The sequence below is a fragment of the Amphiprion ocellaris genome, chromosome 11 (assembly GCF_022539595.1).
Source record: "Amphiprion ocellaris isolate individual 3 ecotype Okinawa chromosome 11, ASM2253959v1, whole genome shotgun sequence".
NCBI classification, from domain to species: Eukaryota; Metazoa; Chordata; class Actinopteri; family Pomacentridae; genus Amphiprion; species Amphiprion ocellaris.
The window spans coordinates 14913273-14933240 of record NC_072776.1 but is presented as its reverse complement, the minus strand read 5'-3'; the positions used below and the strand labels follow the sequence as shown (position 1 = coordinate 14933240).

Below are 19968 nucleotides of genomic sequence, written 5' to 3'. Positions count from 1 at the left end.
ACTCTTCACCAGGTACAAAGTGGAGCTGTTGTGATTGACCAGTAAACACTGCGCAAGATCCTGTAATGCCCTTCAAAATAAGAGTGGTGACAAACACTTTATGTTGTTTCGAGAGTTCATGAAACAAAAATAATAATACAAGTTCAATGGATGCACCTTTTCAATGAAATGCATTGTTTCATGAGTGTTATGAGCATCCTTAGTCGGTTTACGGATGTTTTCATGCTCGTATTTGAAAGCAGTTCCGGATAGCTTCCGGCTTGATCGCGCCGCAGCAGCGGGACCTTGACGCGGGGTTGCTGTCGTCAGCCTGCAGCATCAGAAGATAACGGGCTAAACACAGGCATTTATCCCGGGTTTTACCCTCGCTGTGGAAGATGGTGGCTAAACAGAGGATCCGCATGGCCAACGAGAAACACAGCAAGAACATCACTCAGAGAGGAAACGTGGCCAAGACGCTGGTGAGCCGTTCACTCATAGCGAGATGCCAGCATGACATTAGCCCAGATAGGTGACGCTCAGCCCGGTGAGAGCAGCAGCAGCAGCAGCAGCAGCAGCAGCAGCAGGATGGAGGAGGTGGTGGTGGCAGCTGTCAGATGAAGGTAGAGCGTGACTCAGGACCTCTACAGCTCCATATATTCACTTAACATTATGATCCACCGAGCTGAGCTGTTTGCTTAAATGTCATTATTCAGACTGGACTCGTTACCGCCCTGAGCAGTGTAACTTGACGTTACTTTACTGAGTGAAAGGTGCACACACTGGATCATATAGAGAGGAAAACAACCTAAACCAGTGCAACTTTTTTTATTAAGCAGATATCAAGCTGTACAGTGAATATATAGCAAGGCTGCAACCAACAGTTACTTTAACTGTTGAGTATTTTCTCTATTAATCGATTACCTGTTCGCAGAGGTGGTCGGACCATCTCTCACATTTTATTTTTGCCAATCAGTGCAAGCCAAAAAGCCATTTTTCAGTCAGTCATTCTTTTAATTTGCTTATGCATTCATAGTCTGACTCACTTGATGTAGACTATGGGTATAAGCCTGCCATTGGCCTCCCATTTCAGGCAATTTTCTCCTTCTCTTTCACTGTCTGCATGTTACTGTTTTCAAAATCCTTCAAAAAACTTTGCTACAAGGAAACAACAACAGCAACCTCCAAGCAGCAACCTACACACTGGAAGGATTTGGATCATGCAGTAAGGCAGCTCTGCTCTGATTTTTTTTTACTGAGTTATCCATTTTCAAAACAGCGATCGCATCCCTGCCCACCAAAACAGCTTCCCCGTCACTATTTTGCAGGGCCATCTGTGCTGCATCCTGGGCTTAGCTCCACCCAGAAGAACTGTGATTGGTTTAAAAAATTACAAACAAGTCAGAGTTCTTCTTATGCACAATAAGGTGCAATCAGACCATTCTCTAGCACTGATAGAGCTGTGGGGATAGGCCTGACAATGCAAGGCTAAATGACATAGGATAAGTACATAAAAGAAGAGTAGAAGTGTCCCTTTTCTGCTCAGGACACCCACCTAGTTGAAACATCAGACTGTATCCAGCGTTTTGTTTCTTTCTTTTAGCTGCTGTTTCTGTATCAGTCTCTATCAGCAGTTGGTTTTCAGAGCTCCTCAAAGTCGGTTTTATCCCTACAGTCTTGAAGAGTCTGTGCGAGAGCTTCAACTAAATCCGCAGCTAAACCTAAATCATACACGCTTCTTTTTTTATTATATGAAAAACAGATACATTTTATACTGTCTGCACGTTTGTAAATGACAATGAAATGAAATCTCTGAGCTGCTACAGTATCAGTGTAAACATCTCCCAGTTGGTCAGAATTACTTGTTGTATGTGGTTAAATGGGGGCGGTTACGCTGTTGGAAGTGTAAGGATATTTACTTTACTTGCACAGATGAGGATGTAACCTGAAAATATTCAATTTTAAGAAGTTGAAATCAGAGAAGTTGACTCCAACTGATTAGTCGATTATCAACAGCCACTTGTTATTTTAGCAGCTGATATCTAATTGATTAGTTGTTGGTGCTCTAGTGTGTAGATATCCAGATGAAATGGACATGAGGACATGATTAGTGATGATTTCTTAGTCTTGTTAGCCAGTTACTCCTCTTATTTTGTTTTTAGACAAACTGGATGATTCAGTGGTTACCTGGGAAATAATAGTCACTGTAATAAAACAAACGACTGACTGGTCAAAAAAGCAACTGCAGATTAATTGATCATGAATTAATCAATAATTAAACAAACCTTTCTTGCAGGCGCTTTTATTATTTATTAACCTCTATTCATCAATTAATCAATTAACTGTTAAAGCCACTATTGTTTCTTTACTCTATTAATTATCTATCAAGCACAACTGTCCTACAATAACTTTTCAGCTTCCACAGTATGAACAGTTTTTATCGTAACATGAAGATCTTTTGCCATGGTCCTTCGGTTTAAGTTCTGGGAAACTGGAACATACATTGTTCACTATTGTCTGACCGTTTACATTGTGAAAATTTCTGTCCCATCATCCGTGTTGGCTTAAAAGTTGAAATTTTAACCTCATTCCTGATCTGCAGTTGACAAAAGAAACTCACAAGATTATTTTAGGAGCACCCTGCAGAGCTGTTTTCAGCATCAAGAAAAGGAAGACTAAAAGCTCAAAGCATCTCCATCTCAGACCCATCTTTCTTTCTTTAAACTTTAAAGTCAGCTTCCGCGAATATAATCACAACTGTTCGTGCGTGTCTTAATCTGTGGCTGAACGAGATTTTTCCACCCATCGTCTCCTTTCTCCGGCTTTGTTTACATCATCCCTGAGCCACTGACTGTGAAGCTTCTCCCACATCAGCACACAAACATGCAACACGTCCAAACAGATGATATCAGCGGAGGTTGATGGGTGCTGCAGAAATCCTTCGTCTGACAGCGTGGAAAACCGTTAACCTCTCACTTTATAATTACACGCTGGGGTTTGCACGGCCTCGTTTTGTCTGGTTAGCTTTGGGAACTTGGGGTTTAAAAGCAGAAATACTGACCAAAAGACAAGATCAGGAGCAACAACCACCACCTGAGCAGCAGTGCAGGAAATGGGAAACCTCCCTGTAGTTTTACTTTTGCTCCACAGCTTTGTCTGTTGTAGCAGTGATATTAATGTACAATATGTGTGTATGTGTTCCCATAGCGACCGCAAGAGGAGAAGTATCCTGTGGGTCCCTGGCTGCTCGCCCTCTTTGTATTTGTTGTGTGTGGATCAGGTACAAACCTTTAATATCTACTGAAGAAAGTGTTTGTTTTTGTCATGTTTTTCCCACAATGATGTAGAGATCTTAATTCACAGAGACTCACAACAGTCCCTGTTTTTAGAAAGGCATGCTTTATTCATTTAACAGTGCTGTGGGAAAACGGGAGAAAGAGGAGGGAAATGGACTTTTTTTTTTTTTTTTTTTTTTTTAAATGTGCCTTTGGTATTTTTGGGAGATTTTTGACTGTTTTAATTCAATAATTTGTTTTCTTTTAGATTAGTGAAAAGAAAAGGTGTTAATTTGACTACATTTTGGGGTTTTTTGCATCTGTATATTTCTTTTACATTGGAAATCTTTAGTAGCACTGAGATAAACCAATCTCATCTAGCTATATTCTAAAGATTTTCTCAGAGAGTTTAGTTTCTTTATTATTCATAACTTGATTTATAGAACATTAAACTCCTAAAAACATGGCTAAAATTGATTTTTGATAGTATTTTAGAATATTTTCAAAAAAAAATACAACTTTCAACTCTAACAGGTCAACAAAATGTTTGATGTTTAGATTTCCTTACTTTAAATATATGCAAATTAGTGTACATTTAGTGCAATAATGCCTCATTTGCATATTAAAACACAAAATTTCATAAATATTGTAATACCAGAAATAATTGTCTTAATAGAAGTAATCCGCTGAAAAAAATAAATAAATGAAAGAGACAAACACACTGGAAAACAAGAAAAAAAACTTATTTCAAGGAATTTGTACCTTGAAATAAGTGAAAAAAATCTGCCAATAGAACAAGTGAAAAATGGCTTGGTAAGATTTCTTGAAATAAGATATGATATTTAGAATATTGAGATCTTAAAATTAGCTGGGAAAACTTATTTTAAGCTACATTTTACCAGGATTGTCAAGCTTAGGTGTCTTAAAATAAGCCAGATATGCTAAAAACAAAAGCAGTTTTTCACTCAAAAATAGATTTTTGCTTTTATGTAACCTAATTTGAGATGTATTAACCCTCCTGTTGTCTTCATTTACAGGCACCAAAAAATATTGTTTTCTTGTATGAAAAAAAATCCAAAAAAAATCTGAAAAAAAATCCCCCAAATTTCTGAAAATTTGCAAAACCTTCAGGAAGAAAATTCCAATAATTCTTTAAGTTTCCCTTAAAGGTTTTATTTTTTTTTAAATCCCCCAAATTTGGCAAGACAGTTCTTGTAAATATTTTTTAAAAAATGAGTAAAAATATTCCAAAAAAATCTTAAAAATATCTAAAGTGATTACATATATATCAGTAAAACTTCTAATATTTTCTTTAAGAACATTCAGAAAAAAATCAACCAAAATCCAGTGAAATTTGCTGGATTTTGGTTGATTTTATTCTGAATGTTCTTAAGAAACATTTTTAACATTTCTTTTTTTCCACCAAAAAATCTTCAAAGACTTCCCAAAAATGTTGAAAATGTGGACATCAGAAGTTTCCCCGTGAAAATAAATTTTTTCCCCACAATTTCAAACTTTAAAACGGGTCAATTTGACCCGCAGGGCGACACGAGGGTGAATTTTATTTTGAATTTTCTTGTAAAATTCAACTCAAAACAAGATAATTGCAAGATTGTTTGACTTAACAAGATATTTAAGATGCATTGTCTTAAAACAAGTCCCTCCATCTTGCTGAAATGTCACTTGTTGAGTGAATTTATCTTAAATCGAGTGGGATGAGACATTTTGACTAAAAATGAGACAAAGAGACTTGGTAAGATTTTGGGTTTTTGCAGTGCATGGCGTGACAAGCGGCTCTGTGTGCTCTCAGCCATATTTCAGATCATCCAGAGCATCCGTATGGGGATGTGATTCAGACGGTAGACTCCGGACCCCCCGTCCCCCCCTCAGCCCTCACTGAGGCCGGCTAGCCCGCTCCTGCACACTCGCGACCCTCCTCCAGCCCCGTCCAGAGGCCCAGAGACTGATGCCAGACCTCGGAGAGAGAAGCTTCCCCCATCCGCCGCCTCCACCAGCCCCCCCCACCACCCTCCTCTATGGACATGTCCCTGCCCTCGATCAGTGTTTACAGTGTTGCAGTCTGTGGTACTGACAGCTTTTCTATGAACAGTCTAAAACCACGCCGGCTGGAGAACAATGTGTGTTTCATTATTCACTTGGCACCTGTGTGTGAGTGTGAGTGTGTGTGTGTGTCAGTGTGTGTGTGAGACTGTGCGGCCAGTGATTCCTGCTAACAATGTGCCATATCTGTCTATTTCACTGTTGGTCTGTGCTGTGTGAGAAGAGTGTTTTTTTTTTTTTTCAAATAAATGTTGAGCATTTAGACAGCAGCACCTTTTAATTCTGCTTTTGCAGACCCCAGTTGTTTACAGCGTGTGCGCTCACTCGCTCGCTCACACGCTATGTGCTGATGTGTTTTTGTGTGTGTGTGTGTGTGTGAGAGTGTGTGAGACGCATGAGGGGGGTCTTTCTGACAGGCAGCTCCAGGCTATACTTGCCAACAACACATAGTGGAAATACAGGAGTGAAGATTCACATTCCTTCACCTAACAGTAGAAAGCAGGAAAAATATGAAATTATCAGCGAATTTACAGTTACAGATTGCATGTCTAGAAGTAGAAGAAGAAATAGCAGAAATCTGAAGCTTTTAAATAGTGAATACACTGCATCTAATAACAATAAAAGGGAACAAGGGAATCATATTAGTGCACAATCATGAGAGGCAGATGCCTGTCGTAAGTATGTAATGTTCTCTATAGAAAAAACTGTTTTTTCTTTTCCTCTGCATAAAATGAGATTTATTTTATGTGCAAACACATGCAATATCATCATGCAGCTTAATTCTTCCTGTCACATTTACAACAAACCACTGAGCAACTAATAATTATGCCTTCAGATAACTGCTACTTTCATGCTTTACATGCACACAGCAGAGAAACGTGACAGCGTGATGGTGCCAAATGCTTTAAATGCCATCTGAGGCGTGTTTATCAGCTACCCATGAACAAGACATCCTAATCTCACAAGATTGAAGAGTGTATTAAAAAACAAGTATCGACCAGTGTTATTATGGTTTCCCACCAATCAAAACTATTATATTTTTTCCCCAGATACGGAGGGTATTTCTGGTGTTGAGTGGGATTACTGTGGGATTTAGCAGTCAATAGAGAATAACAAACAGTAAAACACTGTTTCTCCTGTCTATATTAAGGTACAGCTCAGCCACCTACAGGAAGTCTCTCAAGGAATTCCCTATGAAGAAGCACTGCATTTAAACCCATGTGAATATGTGTTCATTCATCATTTATTACGGCTATACTTACACATTTTGCCTGTTACTCTCCCACTCAGCACCTGCTAAGATAATACTTCATGCTAGTTTAGCAATTTGACAAACAAAAACTGAACTTAATCTACAAGAAGTTACATAGAATCTTCAGAGGAGATTTAATTGGGATTTCAAAACCTTAAATCAGAAACAGTCACCCAAGTCGCTACATAGCAGGTAGTTATTAACCTTGATTTGATAACACTCTGAAGCAATCAGGAATTCAGCTGTAGATCTACTTGGCACAAAGCAAGCATGACTCCGCAAGTGACTGGCTTCCTCAGGATATAAATCAACATTTGGAGGCTTGGTTGTGTGGCTGCACCCACTGGGCAGGACGAGACCAAAAACGAGATGGTGACCAGGTTGTTATTCTTCCTTAAGCATGTTTATTGAAAGTTGTGAAGTGCAGCTGTCAAGTGCAATTGTGGTATGTATGTTACAATATCTGATCCGGTCTTTGCGGAAACATGCACAGAACATGAGCATACAACTGATACACAATGAAAAAGAAAGAACATCTCCAGAGTTTGTATTGTTTTTTGTTTTTTTTAAAGGTTGAGTTTTAAGATATTGTTCATCCAAAAGTACTTCACTGTCAAAAAAGAAAAAAGAAAAAAGAAAAAAAAAAAAAAAAAGGTGCAATACTCCAGAAAGAAAAAGAAAGAGTCAAGTGAGAATGGTTTTACAGTCTAAGAGTTAATGTTGCAGTAAGGGATTTGGACAACGTTGGCTGTGTTGTTGTCAGTTAAATAACCTAAACTCCTGTCCATCCACAGTCCTGAAAATACAGCATTAAAAATAGATGACACAGACTGGGCAAGACCAGCGCATTCCTTGCTCATCTGCATCAATCTGTGTGACCTAGATAGCATCTGTTGTTTTTCCTCTTCTCCTCACTATTTTACATGGTACTTACACTGTACAGAAATATACATCGTCATCTTCTGCCCGTCAAACTTTTAAGAAAAAAAAGAAAAATGCAGCTTAGCCCGAAGTCTCAACCCTGTCAAATAAGGTTTAAATTACATGCCACCGCAGGGTTGAGAGAACAGCAATGATGAGCTTTGTTAAGGGCAAAAATGAGGAGCTTGAAATACTGAAAATAGATTATCATCATCTCCATAAGAAACCATGGTTTGTTCATCCCATCAACCCACAGTTGAAGTAACATCGTCAATGCTGCCAAGTGTTGTTCAAAATACCCTCCCGCCCGCTTCCCGACCCACCCACCCCGACTCCCCCATTCCAGATGGGGACTTTGTCATGATAATAATTGCTCACATTCTGCATTTGTCACTCTGAAAAGGCTTTTTCTCTCTTTCAAGTCTCTCGACCTGCAACTTTAGGATCTAGCCTTGAGAGAGAAACGCATATTTACATCATTCAGCAAAATAGTTGACAACCAATACAATCCTCCTCCCTCCTACTGCTCCATCTCCACCATCAGTATAATCGACATCACTTAAAATCCAGACGCAGGCACAGTGATTTTTTTTTTTTAATTATCTAAAGTTAAGTATACCGTCGCCACTGATAAGGTGTTTTGTTTCTTCTTGGTAAGACATTCTAGTTGATGACCAAGGGTTATTTGGCAAATGTTCAATGATTAATCCTCCTCTGAAAACATGAAAACAACCCCCGCCCCCCCATACAGCATCTCAAGATTATCTCCCTCCACTGTACTGTAAAGCACAGCACCGCTTGTCCCGCCTGCTGCATCCTTCTGAGATAAATATGTGCAAATTCTTGTCTTAACAGCAAAACCTCCTGCTGTAGAAGGCAAAGTTTGGCTCTGCAGCTGTAGCAGAACTCAAAAACTTTCAGTCAGTCTGTGTGTGCAGGCCAGGCTATGCCGAGGGGCCAGAGCTGTGTGAGGCGGGCTGGCCAAGGGAGGCAGTGCTTGGGGGTCCCGGCGTGGCAGCTGTCGAAGGGGCAGGCGGAGAACCGGTCTGAACCTGGGCCTGGAACTGGGCCATCTGTTCTGGGCTGGCCAGTGTCTTGAGCAGCGTGTTCTCTTGCTCCAGCTGGGAGTTGCGCTCGATCAGCTCCTTGATCTGCTCCTTTAGGACCTCCACCTCCTCACGCACAGCGTACATCAGGTGACTCTTCACCAGGTCCTGAAACAGACAGATACAGGTTTATGACTGGAATAAATCAATAATATCACATTATTAAACCACTGGGCACTAACCCCAAAGTTTGAAGACCTTATTTAACCAATGACCCAATTTCTCAGATTTTTTTATGATATCAGACATTAGATTGCATACATGACCGATCAGTCTCAAAAACCCTCATAAAATGTTCTGACACCTGTTTATGTAACTATTGCATATGGGGCCCTAGCTCCAAAGCTGGAAAACTGCATGGGTGTAATGTTGCATCTAAAGCAAATATTTGTATCTAAAATGACTAAACATTAAAGGAAAGCAAGTTTGAGCACAATACATTTGAGCTTGTCCAATGATGATAAGCCAACGATTGGAAGAACCTGACCATGTAACCTATTACAACAAAAAGTATTTCATTTCTTTGTCTTAAACTTTATGTGCGTCCAACCAAATGTAACTCAAAAAACACAAATGGAAACATTCACGTATTTTGTCAATGAAGCTAAAGCTAGTTACTATATCATACAATAGGGGAAAAAAACATTTCATAAGAACACGGAACTTTATGTACAATAATGACTAACGGTGCTACAAACGTCTTCAGCACTGGAAGTTATTGAGTGGAAATAAGTATGGGACTAAAATGCAACACCTGCTACAAAGTAATAATAAAATTAATCTAGCCTGGAAATATTAAACTAAATTAGCACGAAGACACGAATGGAAACTTTATAACACAAGGTTTGTCAGTGTCATCCGGTGATAATATAATAAACAGACGATAAAAGGAAACCCTGAGGGACAATATTCCCAGGGTGCTACGTCATTAAATCGGCCCACACTTTAGCGTCAGCCAATCAGAGGCCGAGATATTTATAACCAGGCGTGTCAATCTTCCAGTTTGCCTAGCAACAGAGCTGACAACAGCGACAACACAGACGGTGAAACAGAAAACAAAACCCACTGGCTTTCTGGGAAATAAAGCCCTCAGTTACAGTAATTTCTTTTATTATACCGTGTGACCCAACATATTTAGTGGTGTTTTTACAGAAATCAATATTTTAAAAAAAACAAAAAAACACCATAATGTTGTCTTAAGTGAGACTAGTTTTCAGGTAGCTGTACAGGAAGCTAGATTTAAGCTAAGGTACTCTAATATTAGCATAAACCAAAAGTCTGGTCGTGTCATAGTTTAAATGATGTTTCCCTACATTTAACGCAACAGTTTTGTTAGCAGGGGTGTAAATAAATACTTATTTAACTACACTAGGATTAAACTCTAGGTATAGACATGTAACAGACGACAGATTCATCAAAACAAGTCCTCTATCCGCGAACCCTCACCTGATTCAGTGCTATTTTTAGCCAGCCATCCCTTCAGGAGTTTACATGGATTAAAGGCCACCGTAGTAGCTAGTGAACATGTCAGAAACTACTTGAAAACTCACCATTGCTTGTTCAATCTTGTTGTCGATGGCCACAACGCTGGCTCCCGACGAACTGCAAGAGAAGAGGAGAGACGTGAACACATTTTAAACCGCTCCGTACAAAGATGGAGAAGAGAGAGCAGCAGCCTCCGCAAAGGCAGAACGTCTCCCTTCACAGAAATGTGGCTCGTTACAGGAAACATCTGGATATTTCTAGAAAAAAAAATCAACCGCCTGCTTTTCAACGGGGGAACAATCCCTCTATCCTGAAAAGCGTTAACGGCAGTGTGGAGCGAGTACAATGACAGTGGAGCATCCCGCGGCTGATCGGAGGCGACACGACGGAGGCAGCGGTTACCTATTGTCGAGCTTGATGTGGGAGCTCTCCGCGCTCAGTAACGACGACAGGAACGAGATGGAGAAATTTCTCAGCTGGCAGACGCCTAGATCCATGGCCACTGTATAGCACGGCGTATTCATGCTGTTCATTGCTTTTTTTTTTTTTATACAGTCAAGCGGCTCGACTCGACCTCCACGCGTCCACCACCTCAGCGGGAAACATCCACACCTATTCTGTCCGGTAAACGCTCTTGCACCGACCGCAGCGGCACAGATACAATCCAAGGTCAGCTCATCTCGGCGGTACACAAGGATCTGCAGCTCGGGACGAGCCCGCATAATTTATCCAGCGACACACCGACACTGCGGCTGCTGATTGGCGGAGGAGGAGGCTGAATGAATAATTTATGCAGGAACGCCCCCACCTGCCGCTCAGCTGACCCGCTTTTGCATAAAATATTCCGGCGACGGAGAGGAGGTGGATGAAACCGGGGAAAACCGGATGGGGAAGGAAGAAGAAAGGGGCTGTAGTACTGGAAAACAGGCCGAGGAAGGACAAGATTTAGGACTGTTAAGTTACTGCGACAGCACACATTAATCTGCTGCAGTTTCAATGAGAATGTGTCAGCTGGGGACTTCCCTTATCTTAACTTGAGAGACGTTATCCTGTTGTTATCTGAACAGCTCCTGAGTGTTTTTCATCCCAGGGGGATAACTTAAAGGGAGTTTCTCTCACTATAAATCGGCATTATGGCGCAGATCGTATACAAACTCACATGGGGGAAGTTACATTAGTCCCTACAACATCAGCAAACAAGCAGTTTCTGAGGCTTTGGTCACAAGCTGGGAATAGAACATGCAATTGTATGCTTTAATGGATTAGTTACCTCATTTTAAGGGGTATTAAAATGTGTAAAATCAATCACCACAGAATTATGTAGATTATATGAATATAGTCCTTATAATGTACAGTGAAAGCTCAACATAAAAAGGATAGTTAACAGTAATCTTCAGATCGGACAGAAATAAGCAAGTAATCTTTGTGGGAATCAGAAAGTTTCAGATGACTATCAAAGTGTTATCTTGTATATACTTGTTGCCCCCGTGTGGCTCTGAAAAGTACTGCAGAGCTGCGAGGATGAGTCACACTATCAGCAGGAAATCTTGGCAAAAGAGCTCTCGAAATTTAATTATTATACTGAGATAAAAGCCTGCAAACGAGATGTTAGCACTGAAAGCTGGAACTACTGGAGGGCACATATGCATCAATGTAATGCTGTCACATGAACAATAGATCAATAGTGACCTAATGCTCACAGCCCAACTGATTAAATTTCACTCCACTGGAAAACATGGTGAGATTTGGTCAATCAAATTCCAACCGGTAATTGCAAGATACACATATGACCCATTTAAGTCTAACTTAACATGTTTGCCAAGTATCAGTTTTTAGGGCGATGGAGGACAGTGTGGATCAACGTGACTCAAACATGATCACACACCTAAAAAGAGTCGTCACAGATGGCTTTATCTCGGTCAGATACACCTCAAATAACTCCTCTACACGGAAATTTCCAACTCAGACATCCACGAACCAACGCCCTCTCCCACACATTCACCTTCCTACACTCTCCGAAAGGCCGCTCACTCGTTCCCTGTACTCCCAAAAGCCTCAAAAACTTTTTTACACTCTTCACATTCTTGTCTCTGATCACACCCATACTATGCAGGCCTCAGATCACAAGGTCACGGTAAAGACATTGCCGGTAAAACTCTTAAGGTTCATGGACCTCAATGATATACAGCTACCTATGACAAATAAAGATAGGTGTAAAGATTTGTGGAATTATTAAGGAAAACAGGATTAAAAGTGTTCATCAGTTGATTTTTAATGACATACAAAAACATCAGATCAGTTTCCACCTCAGAATATGCAAGGCTGAGTACATCCTAAGTGATTTAGGAGTTAGAAGTCACCTTTTAAGTGGGGACTTATGCTAATTTGGGTATCAACAACACATCCCTGCTTAATAAAGCACCAGTACCATGAAGAGAGGCTTAAACATAGTGTGTTGTACTAATGTCAGCCTCTGCTCAACTTTGATCCCTGACACTTAAGCATCTATCAAGAAGCCAATACCTTAATGAGAAGCTCTAAGCCACTCTCATCCCTTCCGGTCTTGTCTTTGACTAGAAGAGGGTTTAGCCAATTATATACACCCAAATAGCAAGCACAACTGCACCTCTTGAGGAATAAAACCCATGCATAGACAAGTGAGCACACAGAGGCTTGACAGGAGCTACACCTGCTTCCACTGGCCCCTGTTCTGAGGAAAGGCATTTTAATAAGCCAGTGGTCAAGATTTTCATGCTTTAAACCACAAATTCAGCACTGGATTTAAGTTATCATTCACTGTCTAAAGCTTGTTTAGATAAGCAACATTTGTAAATGAATGTTTACAATGCTTGCAGGGTTTTTTAAAATAAATGTATCGTCATTTGCCCTATTACACTGTTGCCGTGACACCGTGTAGATGCCAACATCACACGTATGGTGCTTTATCAGTACTTGTGCTTGATTTACTACCACACACTACATAGCTTTAACAGTATATACAAAAATCAGACCGAGTTATAGGTAGGTCAGCTGACTGATGGCCTTGCTGCTTTGCTGTAAATCAACACTGGCCTGGTGACCTACTGAAGCATCTTAAGAGAGAAATGACCCAAAACGTATTAAGCCCGTGCTGGCTCATGTTGTACTTTTATCTGACGGTAAATCATAGTGATGGGAATTTAAAACACATGTTGTTGAAACATATCTGCTTTCAACAACAAATATGTGTTAAGTTTCTGCATAGACTATACATTTTTAAAGATGTGTATGTTTTTACAGCAGTGCATGCAGCTGACAATAATGGAAATGCTTTTTAATATAATGGGGTCTAATATGATCCCAAGAAATAATAGGTCTCAAAAATGACCATGCTGTTAACTGACATCTCTGCATTTCACTAAGGCAAAATTTACTGCAGGGCTGCTGAAAAAGGCTGCATTTACCAGTGTTCGCTGCTTTGAACTAGTTTTCAGTGCACAAGAAACCACTTCAAATGGTAAACACGTCATGACACAAGTTGTGATTCCTGTGACGCTGTAGTTGTTAAAAACCAGTCACATTGCAATAAAAAAAACTGGAAAAGCTTATCTTGTAAAGCAAACATGCCGTGGGCTGAATGTGTTGCTATACTACTGCAAAAAAAGAGACAACTTTATGTGAGATGAAGGACCAGATGGGCCAATCTGATAGCAAAAAAAATGCTTAAAAAAAGCCGAATATGGCAAGCGATACAGCGACGAAAAAAAAACATGCGGTGGATTTAATTACTCATAGTCCCTTGGAGATATTAGTAGGTGGCCCACATTTATATCGCAGATGTCCACGCTGTACGTCATCTACTCTGTCTGCACAGCTATACATTTTCACAACACACGGACACTCCTTCCACTTTACTAACCACCACAAGATGCTAAAATGAAAAGAACTTAGAGTGCGACCAATGCTAATGAAGCCCCTGAAGCCATGCGTGACTGAACAGAAAGGACAATATAGCCATGCAGGCCTTTTGTGTGCAGCTCCTGTAGTGATTGGCCCAGTCAGTGCTACAGTGTACAGACTCCTTGGGGATTCCCTCTCTCTATTTTACCTTTTGAGATGCTGCTCCAGTTCCCAGAACAAAAGATTCACCGCCATCTCATCATGGCCTTGCACTCGTATTCCCTGCACTCTCATGGAGCCGTCCGTCAGCAGGAACATAAATACTCCAAAGTAACACAGCAGTGTGTCCCAATCTTCTTTGTTTAGTGTTTTCAAACACCCCTCGTTCCTTCTTCAATTAGGTGAACAGATCTGGGTCACACCTATAGATGCATTAGCGACTGCGGCTGCACACTGAATTAAAAGCAGAGTGCCAGGATACAATGATTGCATGTGTGCTCCTCATTTTTCCTCTGTCATCTATTTGTGTTTGAACGGCTGACTAGTGAGTGAATTACTGAATATAGACAGTTACTGGGCGGGTAGTGACGTGTGATCATGTGATACGAGGAGTTACATAAACCATCAACAGAGATTAGCACGTGGCCCAGTGATTTCCTCGCTCCTACACCACAAGTCTCTGCCCTTTGAAGCCCGAGACATGACCAAACAGTAACATTTTGAGTCTCAACTCTTTAATGTCAGTAATTCTAGCCTAGCCCTTTCCTATTCCAAATGAATCAGTTGTGTTACTGGCCAACAATTACTTTTCTCTTTAGAATAACGTAATTATGTAACATCACACGCCATTATCAGGCTCTGACTAAAGGGGACAAAATGGTACAGGTTATCCCAAAAGTCAGAGGTGACAGATATTACAATTACGTATACATATTTTTTTTGTCGCATAAAGGCTGTCACAATCACTCAGGGGACAAAGTCATCAGGATCTTTGGCTTTCCCGTCAACACTACAAAAGCAAACCTGACACTTGAACTTGTTGGTTTAGTTGGCACGTTCACATTGACTCGTGATTATTCTAGCACCCTGGTGAGTTAGTATGCCAGCCGCCTGCGTGACGGACAAGACACCCTTTGCTTTAGGGTCTTATCTTGTCATTTCTCATTGAAAGTCAGCTTTAAGATGGCTTAGTGCCTCAGCAGACAGAAAACACAACATGCACTCGCAGGGCCTCCATTGGCTTAGGGACGGCCGGCCAAGAAACAACAGGTAAAAGATGAGCACAATCCAGGGGATTTCACTTGTCCCAACAGACTCAACGTCCCTGGGGTGAATCAGTAGTACATAACTTCTGTGTGGATCATACGGTCCTACCACCGCCTGCTTACAGTGTAGCTAACCAACCATTCTCCTAGCGACAGGTTTCAAACACCTTGAATCAAACTCTCACTTCTTATTTAGAAAATTAATTGTATTGCAGACTCAATGTCCTCTATTTGAGATTCAATAGACCTTGTAGAATGAGAATGAACTTTAAATCGACAAACACAACCACTTCTTAGACAAGGGCAAACAAACAAAACAAAACGCTTTTTATGTGCAGCTAGCATCACTGATGTTATATCATATTTTTGATGGAACATTAGATAACTTTGAGGAGAAGCACAAGGCTATTGTACAGTTGCTAACGTCACCAAAAGTGATGAAAGCAAAAACGCCAGCATGATTGCACTATTTCTGAACTGTGCAATGTAGAAACTGATTTTGTCAGTTATCAAGTTCACAAATGAAAATAACTTTGATTTTTAAGTCACTCATTTCTTATAGTAAGCACTGTAAGATGCTACTCCATAAAGTGCACAGATGAATAAACATCAATAAGCCTGATACATTTCTACAATTAGACAATAAACTATTTACATCGCATTCGCTAGTCACTAAGTACACAAATTACCTGTACCTACTGTGTGTATGGATGACACGAGAACTAATATTTCAGTACTAACTCTATGCCAACACGTTTTTCTATGGTGCCAAAATACCATAGAGGCAGATGCAGCAACAGCTTTACTGCAACTTGAGGGAAAACAAAAACAAAGTCTGTATAGAGATCAGGTTTGAGTTGAATGACCAAAAGCCAGAATGCAAATGGTATCAAAGAGCACTTGGAACAAATGGAGGAAACCCCTCAAGTTTAGTCAGTTGCCTTTGCATGAACAATATGTTGTCAAAATGTTCACATCTGGAATTGTTACTGTTATTGTTTGCAACAGCTGCATTTGCTGTAGTTTGCAATGTTCACAGAGGGTAACGTCAGCTTGAACTACAAACAGCAGGCTTCAGTCATTACTGCTCACAGTGTCAAAATATCATGTTTGTGTGGTAGCACACGAGGCATGCAGCACAATTCTTATTAAATAAAAGAGTCTAATTGGAAATGCATTGTTTTGTTACTATGGTATAAATTTAGTTTTGACAATCGGGAAAATTCTGTGATACTGGAGCAAACTACAAAACGTACAGCATTGTGACATACCTACCTGTTTGTACCCTAAATTAAAGTTTCAAAAAGGTAAACTACACTATACCACCAGTTAAACGTACAACATTATTTGCTCAAAGAAATCACAAACACACCTCTTTGTGGGCTAACATCCATCTTTTCTTCTGATTTTGAACATTAGAAAAACATGAATTTCTGTACAGTCACCAACTTTCACCAAAAATCTGTTTCTGAGTCAGTCTTTTAGACACAACAGGTGAAATCGTTGCAGCATTATCATGCTTAACTTGATAGCCATAATGATTAGCTGCAAAGAGAGTTTCAACAAGTAGCACTAAGCCATCTTGAAACACTCAAAGTTCACTTGCTGGATCAGTGTGAATCTGACCAGGCTCAACACTAATACAACATAAACCTTAAAAATTGTATTTTGGCTCTTTTGGAGTGACAAAAGTAATGTATAAAAATACTAATGAGAGTTTGCATCCATGAACTGGACCTTTTATTGGAGCATTGTAACTACTAAAAAATGTACAGTGTACAAAAATACTAAATCTACACATACGCATCAAGAGGTGCTAAACTCGCAACAATCCAATTGTTTAAGAAAATTAGCTCCCAGAGGTCAAAATCATGACGAAGGTTTATTTCCATGTTTTTTATACCAATACTAATTCCCAAAGTTATTGGCCTGCATGACAAAAAAATAAATAAATTAAAAAACAAACAAAAAAAGTGCTCAATTTTAACAGTTTGTGCTAAACACTGCATCACTAGTAGGACTTAATGATCCAGTAATTTTAATTTTGATTACAATGAGAGAGATACTATATACAGGTTGTCTTTGCTTCCAAATACTCTTATTTTTATTCCTTTTATATTCATTTATTTTAATGTTACTATGTCTTACAGGAAGAGAAATCACAGTCAGGTCTACAGCGTTTCTGGGGAATTGCAAACTCTAAATGTTAATAAAAGGGGCCTGGCATGTCCCAGTGATGGAAAAAAGAGGCCTATTGAATTGTTGAATTGTAAAGGCTTTGGCTGAGCTGTAGTTTGATAGTGGAAAGCACACACAGACTTTACCAGTAAGCCCTGGCAGTGGTTTTTCCATAGTCACACCCTGACTATGGAGAATGACAGAGAGCTACTGAGTGAGTCAGTCAGAGAGGCGGGGAGGAATGATGAGTAGCCATTTTGGCCTCCATACGTAAGGGAGAGAGGTGCTATTGGAGCATTTGGGCTGACAGCAGCAAGTCCTTAGTCCTCACTCTATACTAAACTCACACACATGGGGGAGAGGCACAGGGAGAGAAGGAGGGAGAGAGTCAGCCAGAGACACAAGGGCTAGAATGTCCTAGATCCACCGCCTCAGCATTAGTACTGTCTCAATGAGTCATGGAGTGATAGAGAACAGAGAAGAGAAGAACAAATACAGACATGTTTCAAAAATAGTTTGACTGAGAGGGCATTGAATTGATTTTTGATATTCTGCTACCTTTCTACTCAGTATTTAAAATAATCAGGTCAGATCTGTGCTTTTAGGCAATATCACCTTTACTGCTTTAAAAATGCAGAATTGTTCCAAGGTATGTGCGTACCTTTGATACCAAAATCCATAATTCACGAGACCTCAACAAAGACAAGTCACGACCCTTTATGGAATAAACAAAGAGAATTAACTTTGGTAGCATTTACATGCATTTTTCTTGCAATTCAATTCAACTGATCACTGGATATTTGTAAATAAGAACAAATTACATTATTTCCCAGCTCAAGTGCACATTAATACAGACAGAGCTGTCAAAGCTACCTTAGTCGAAGACCTAACACTATGTCAAGAGTTAGACTCAAGAACTGTAAATAAGCACAGCACACAGTACTAATCATGTTCCATTTAAAGCATAAATCTAATACTGTTGTTTCAGAATTATATATAACTATAAAATCACTTAAAGCAATACACTGGTTGTACAGGTTTTAGGATTAGAAATGCATCAGTGGCGTGGTCTTTGTGAAGTACTGCAGTGGTGCAGTGCGCTGAATTTTTCTTAATAATGTTATAACTTTGCTTGCAACAGAATCTTGCAAATCCCAGGAACCCTGCGGGACATACTGATGTCAGCTAAAATGTAAGGGACTTGATTCATTTTCAGTCTCAAGCTAAACATCCATTATCAAAGGAAACTGAAAGACCCGAGTATTTTTCTGCCACCATGTCGCTAGTTCTGCAAAGTCACTGTATGTCTTAATGAGCGTTAAGTAAAGATATTATACCAATGTTAACCTCTCAACAACTTCACAAACATATAGAAACTGAACAACCTGGTCCTAAATTGCCCACATTGCAGATATTCACAAAACAAGACCTGAATTAAGTTAATTCCATGGTATAATACTGAGATGATCATGACAGAAGGCACATTAGCTATATAAGCACCAACACACACTGCTCTCCCTCTATACTATCTGTATACAGTGCTTCCTTAATGCTGTTGCCTTTAGGGAAAATGCATACAGTATGTGGGTCCTTGTGGAGAACTGGTCCAAAAATATATATAGCTATAAAATGAGGACAAAGTTAGACTCTGTAGATGACTAAACAACTGATTTTATGTTTAAATATGCTAAATCCTGTGGCTTTATGATGATTTTTAAAAAAAATGAATTTAGGCATCGTTTTGAAACATAAAGCCCTCACAATAAAAATAAGGCTTTTTAAAACTCAAGGACTGGAGAGAGATTGTAATACAATGTATTGACAATGGTTATCCATTAACAGACTTAAACAAACTGTCTGGTGTTTGTGTGGTCATAGCAGCTTTACAGATGATGAAAGAATGAATTACAGCAGGCAGACACCCTGCTTCTAATTATTAATGCTCTTTATAGCAAGTGATATGAAACGATTACATTGTTTAGCGAGACACTTCAGTACCTAATGACAGGGAAAGCAACCCGTTTTACAATAGGTTCCAAATCTTTGCCCATCTCACAAACACACTCACACACAAAAGATCCATGTTACATAACTTGTGATGGGTGTGTGAACAGCAGGTTTGAATAATGTGGAGTGAAACCTGGCATTAAAAGGATTAGTAGCCTAAGAACACACAGCGCCCTGAGCCCAGACAACACAGGACAGAAATAATGCTAACGGCAGCAATAAAACACGAAGATAAAAGGACTTCAAGGGAGAATGTACTAAGGCATGTCTCAATACAGAACCAACAATTGGATTCTTATACATAACCACACTTGCATAAATTCACTATTCTCGATGGGCTTATTATGGGCTGCAATCGTGCATTGCATTCCACTTCTGATGTAGATATGTCTGTATATCTAGATGACAATAGAAAAAAATGTAAAAGTACACAGGCTTCATTTTAATGACTGATGATATCAACTTTTAACACATCATGTTGGCCGTTTGAATTAAAAATAAGTGAACTAGAACTAGATTTTTCTTACAGCCATGTTTATATATTTAACAGCATCTGTCAT

At 39.7% G+C, this 19968-nt stretch overlaps 2 protein-coding genes across 4 annotated transcripts in view; one reads left to right on the top strand and one right to left on the bottom strand.

Moving 5' to 3' along the window:
* Positions 1–273: 273 nt before the first annotated feature.
* On the top strand, positions 274–5577 carry serp2 (stress-associated endoplasmic reticulum protein family member 2). The gene is made up of 3 exons (XM_023294058.3): positions 274–461; positions 3187–3259; positions 5065–5577. The coding sequence occupies exons 1-3, from the start codon at positions 378–380 to the stop codon at positions 5103–5105; spliced, it is 198 nt and encodes a 65-aa protein (XP_023149826.1). The 5' UTR covers positions 274–377; the 3' UTR covers positions 5106–5577.
* Positions 5578–6948: 1371 nt separating this feature from the next.
* Positions 6949–19968, bottom strand: part of LOC111584793 (TSC22 domain family protein 1-like) — a 36645-nt gene continuing 23625 nt past the window's right edge. The window contains exons 1-3 of one of the 3 annotated variants that reach the window (XM_035940890.2): positions 14167–14495; positions 10145–10196; positions 6949–8702 (exon numbers count right to left, since the gene is read on the bottom strand). In XM_035940890.2, the coding sequence (XP_035796783.1) occupies positions 8433–8702; positions 10145–10196; positions 14167–14276 (432 nt within the window). In that variant the 5' untranslated portion in view covers positions 14277–14495 and the 3' untranslated portion in view covers positions 6949–8432. Of the gene's footprint in view, positions 8703–10144; positions 10197–10481; positions 11264–14166; positions 14496–19968 lie in introns of those variants that run through there. The other 2 variants (XM_023294057.3, XM_023294056.3) reach the window with 2 other exon arrangements.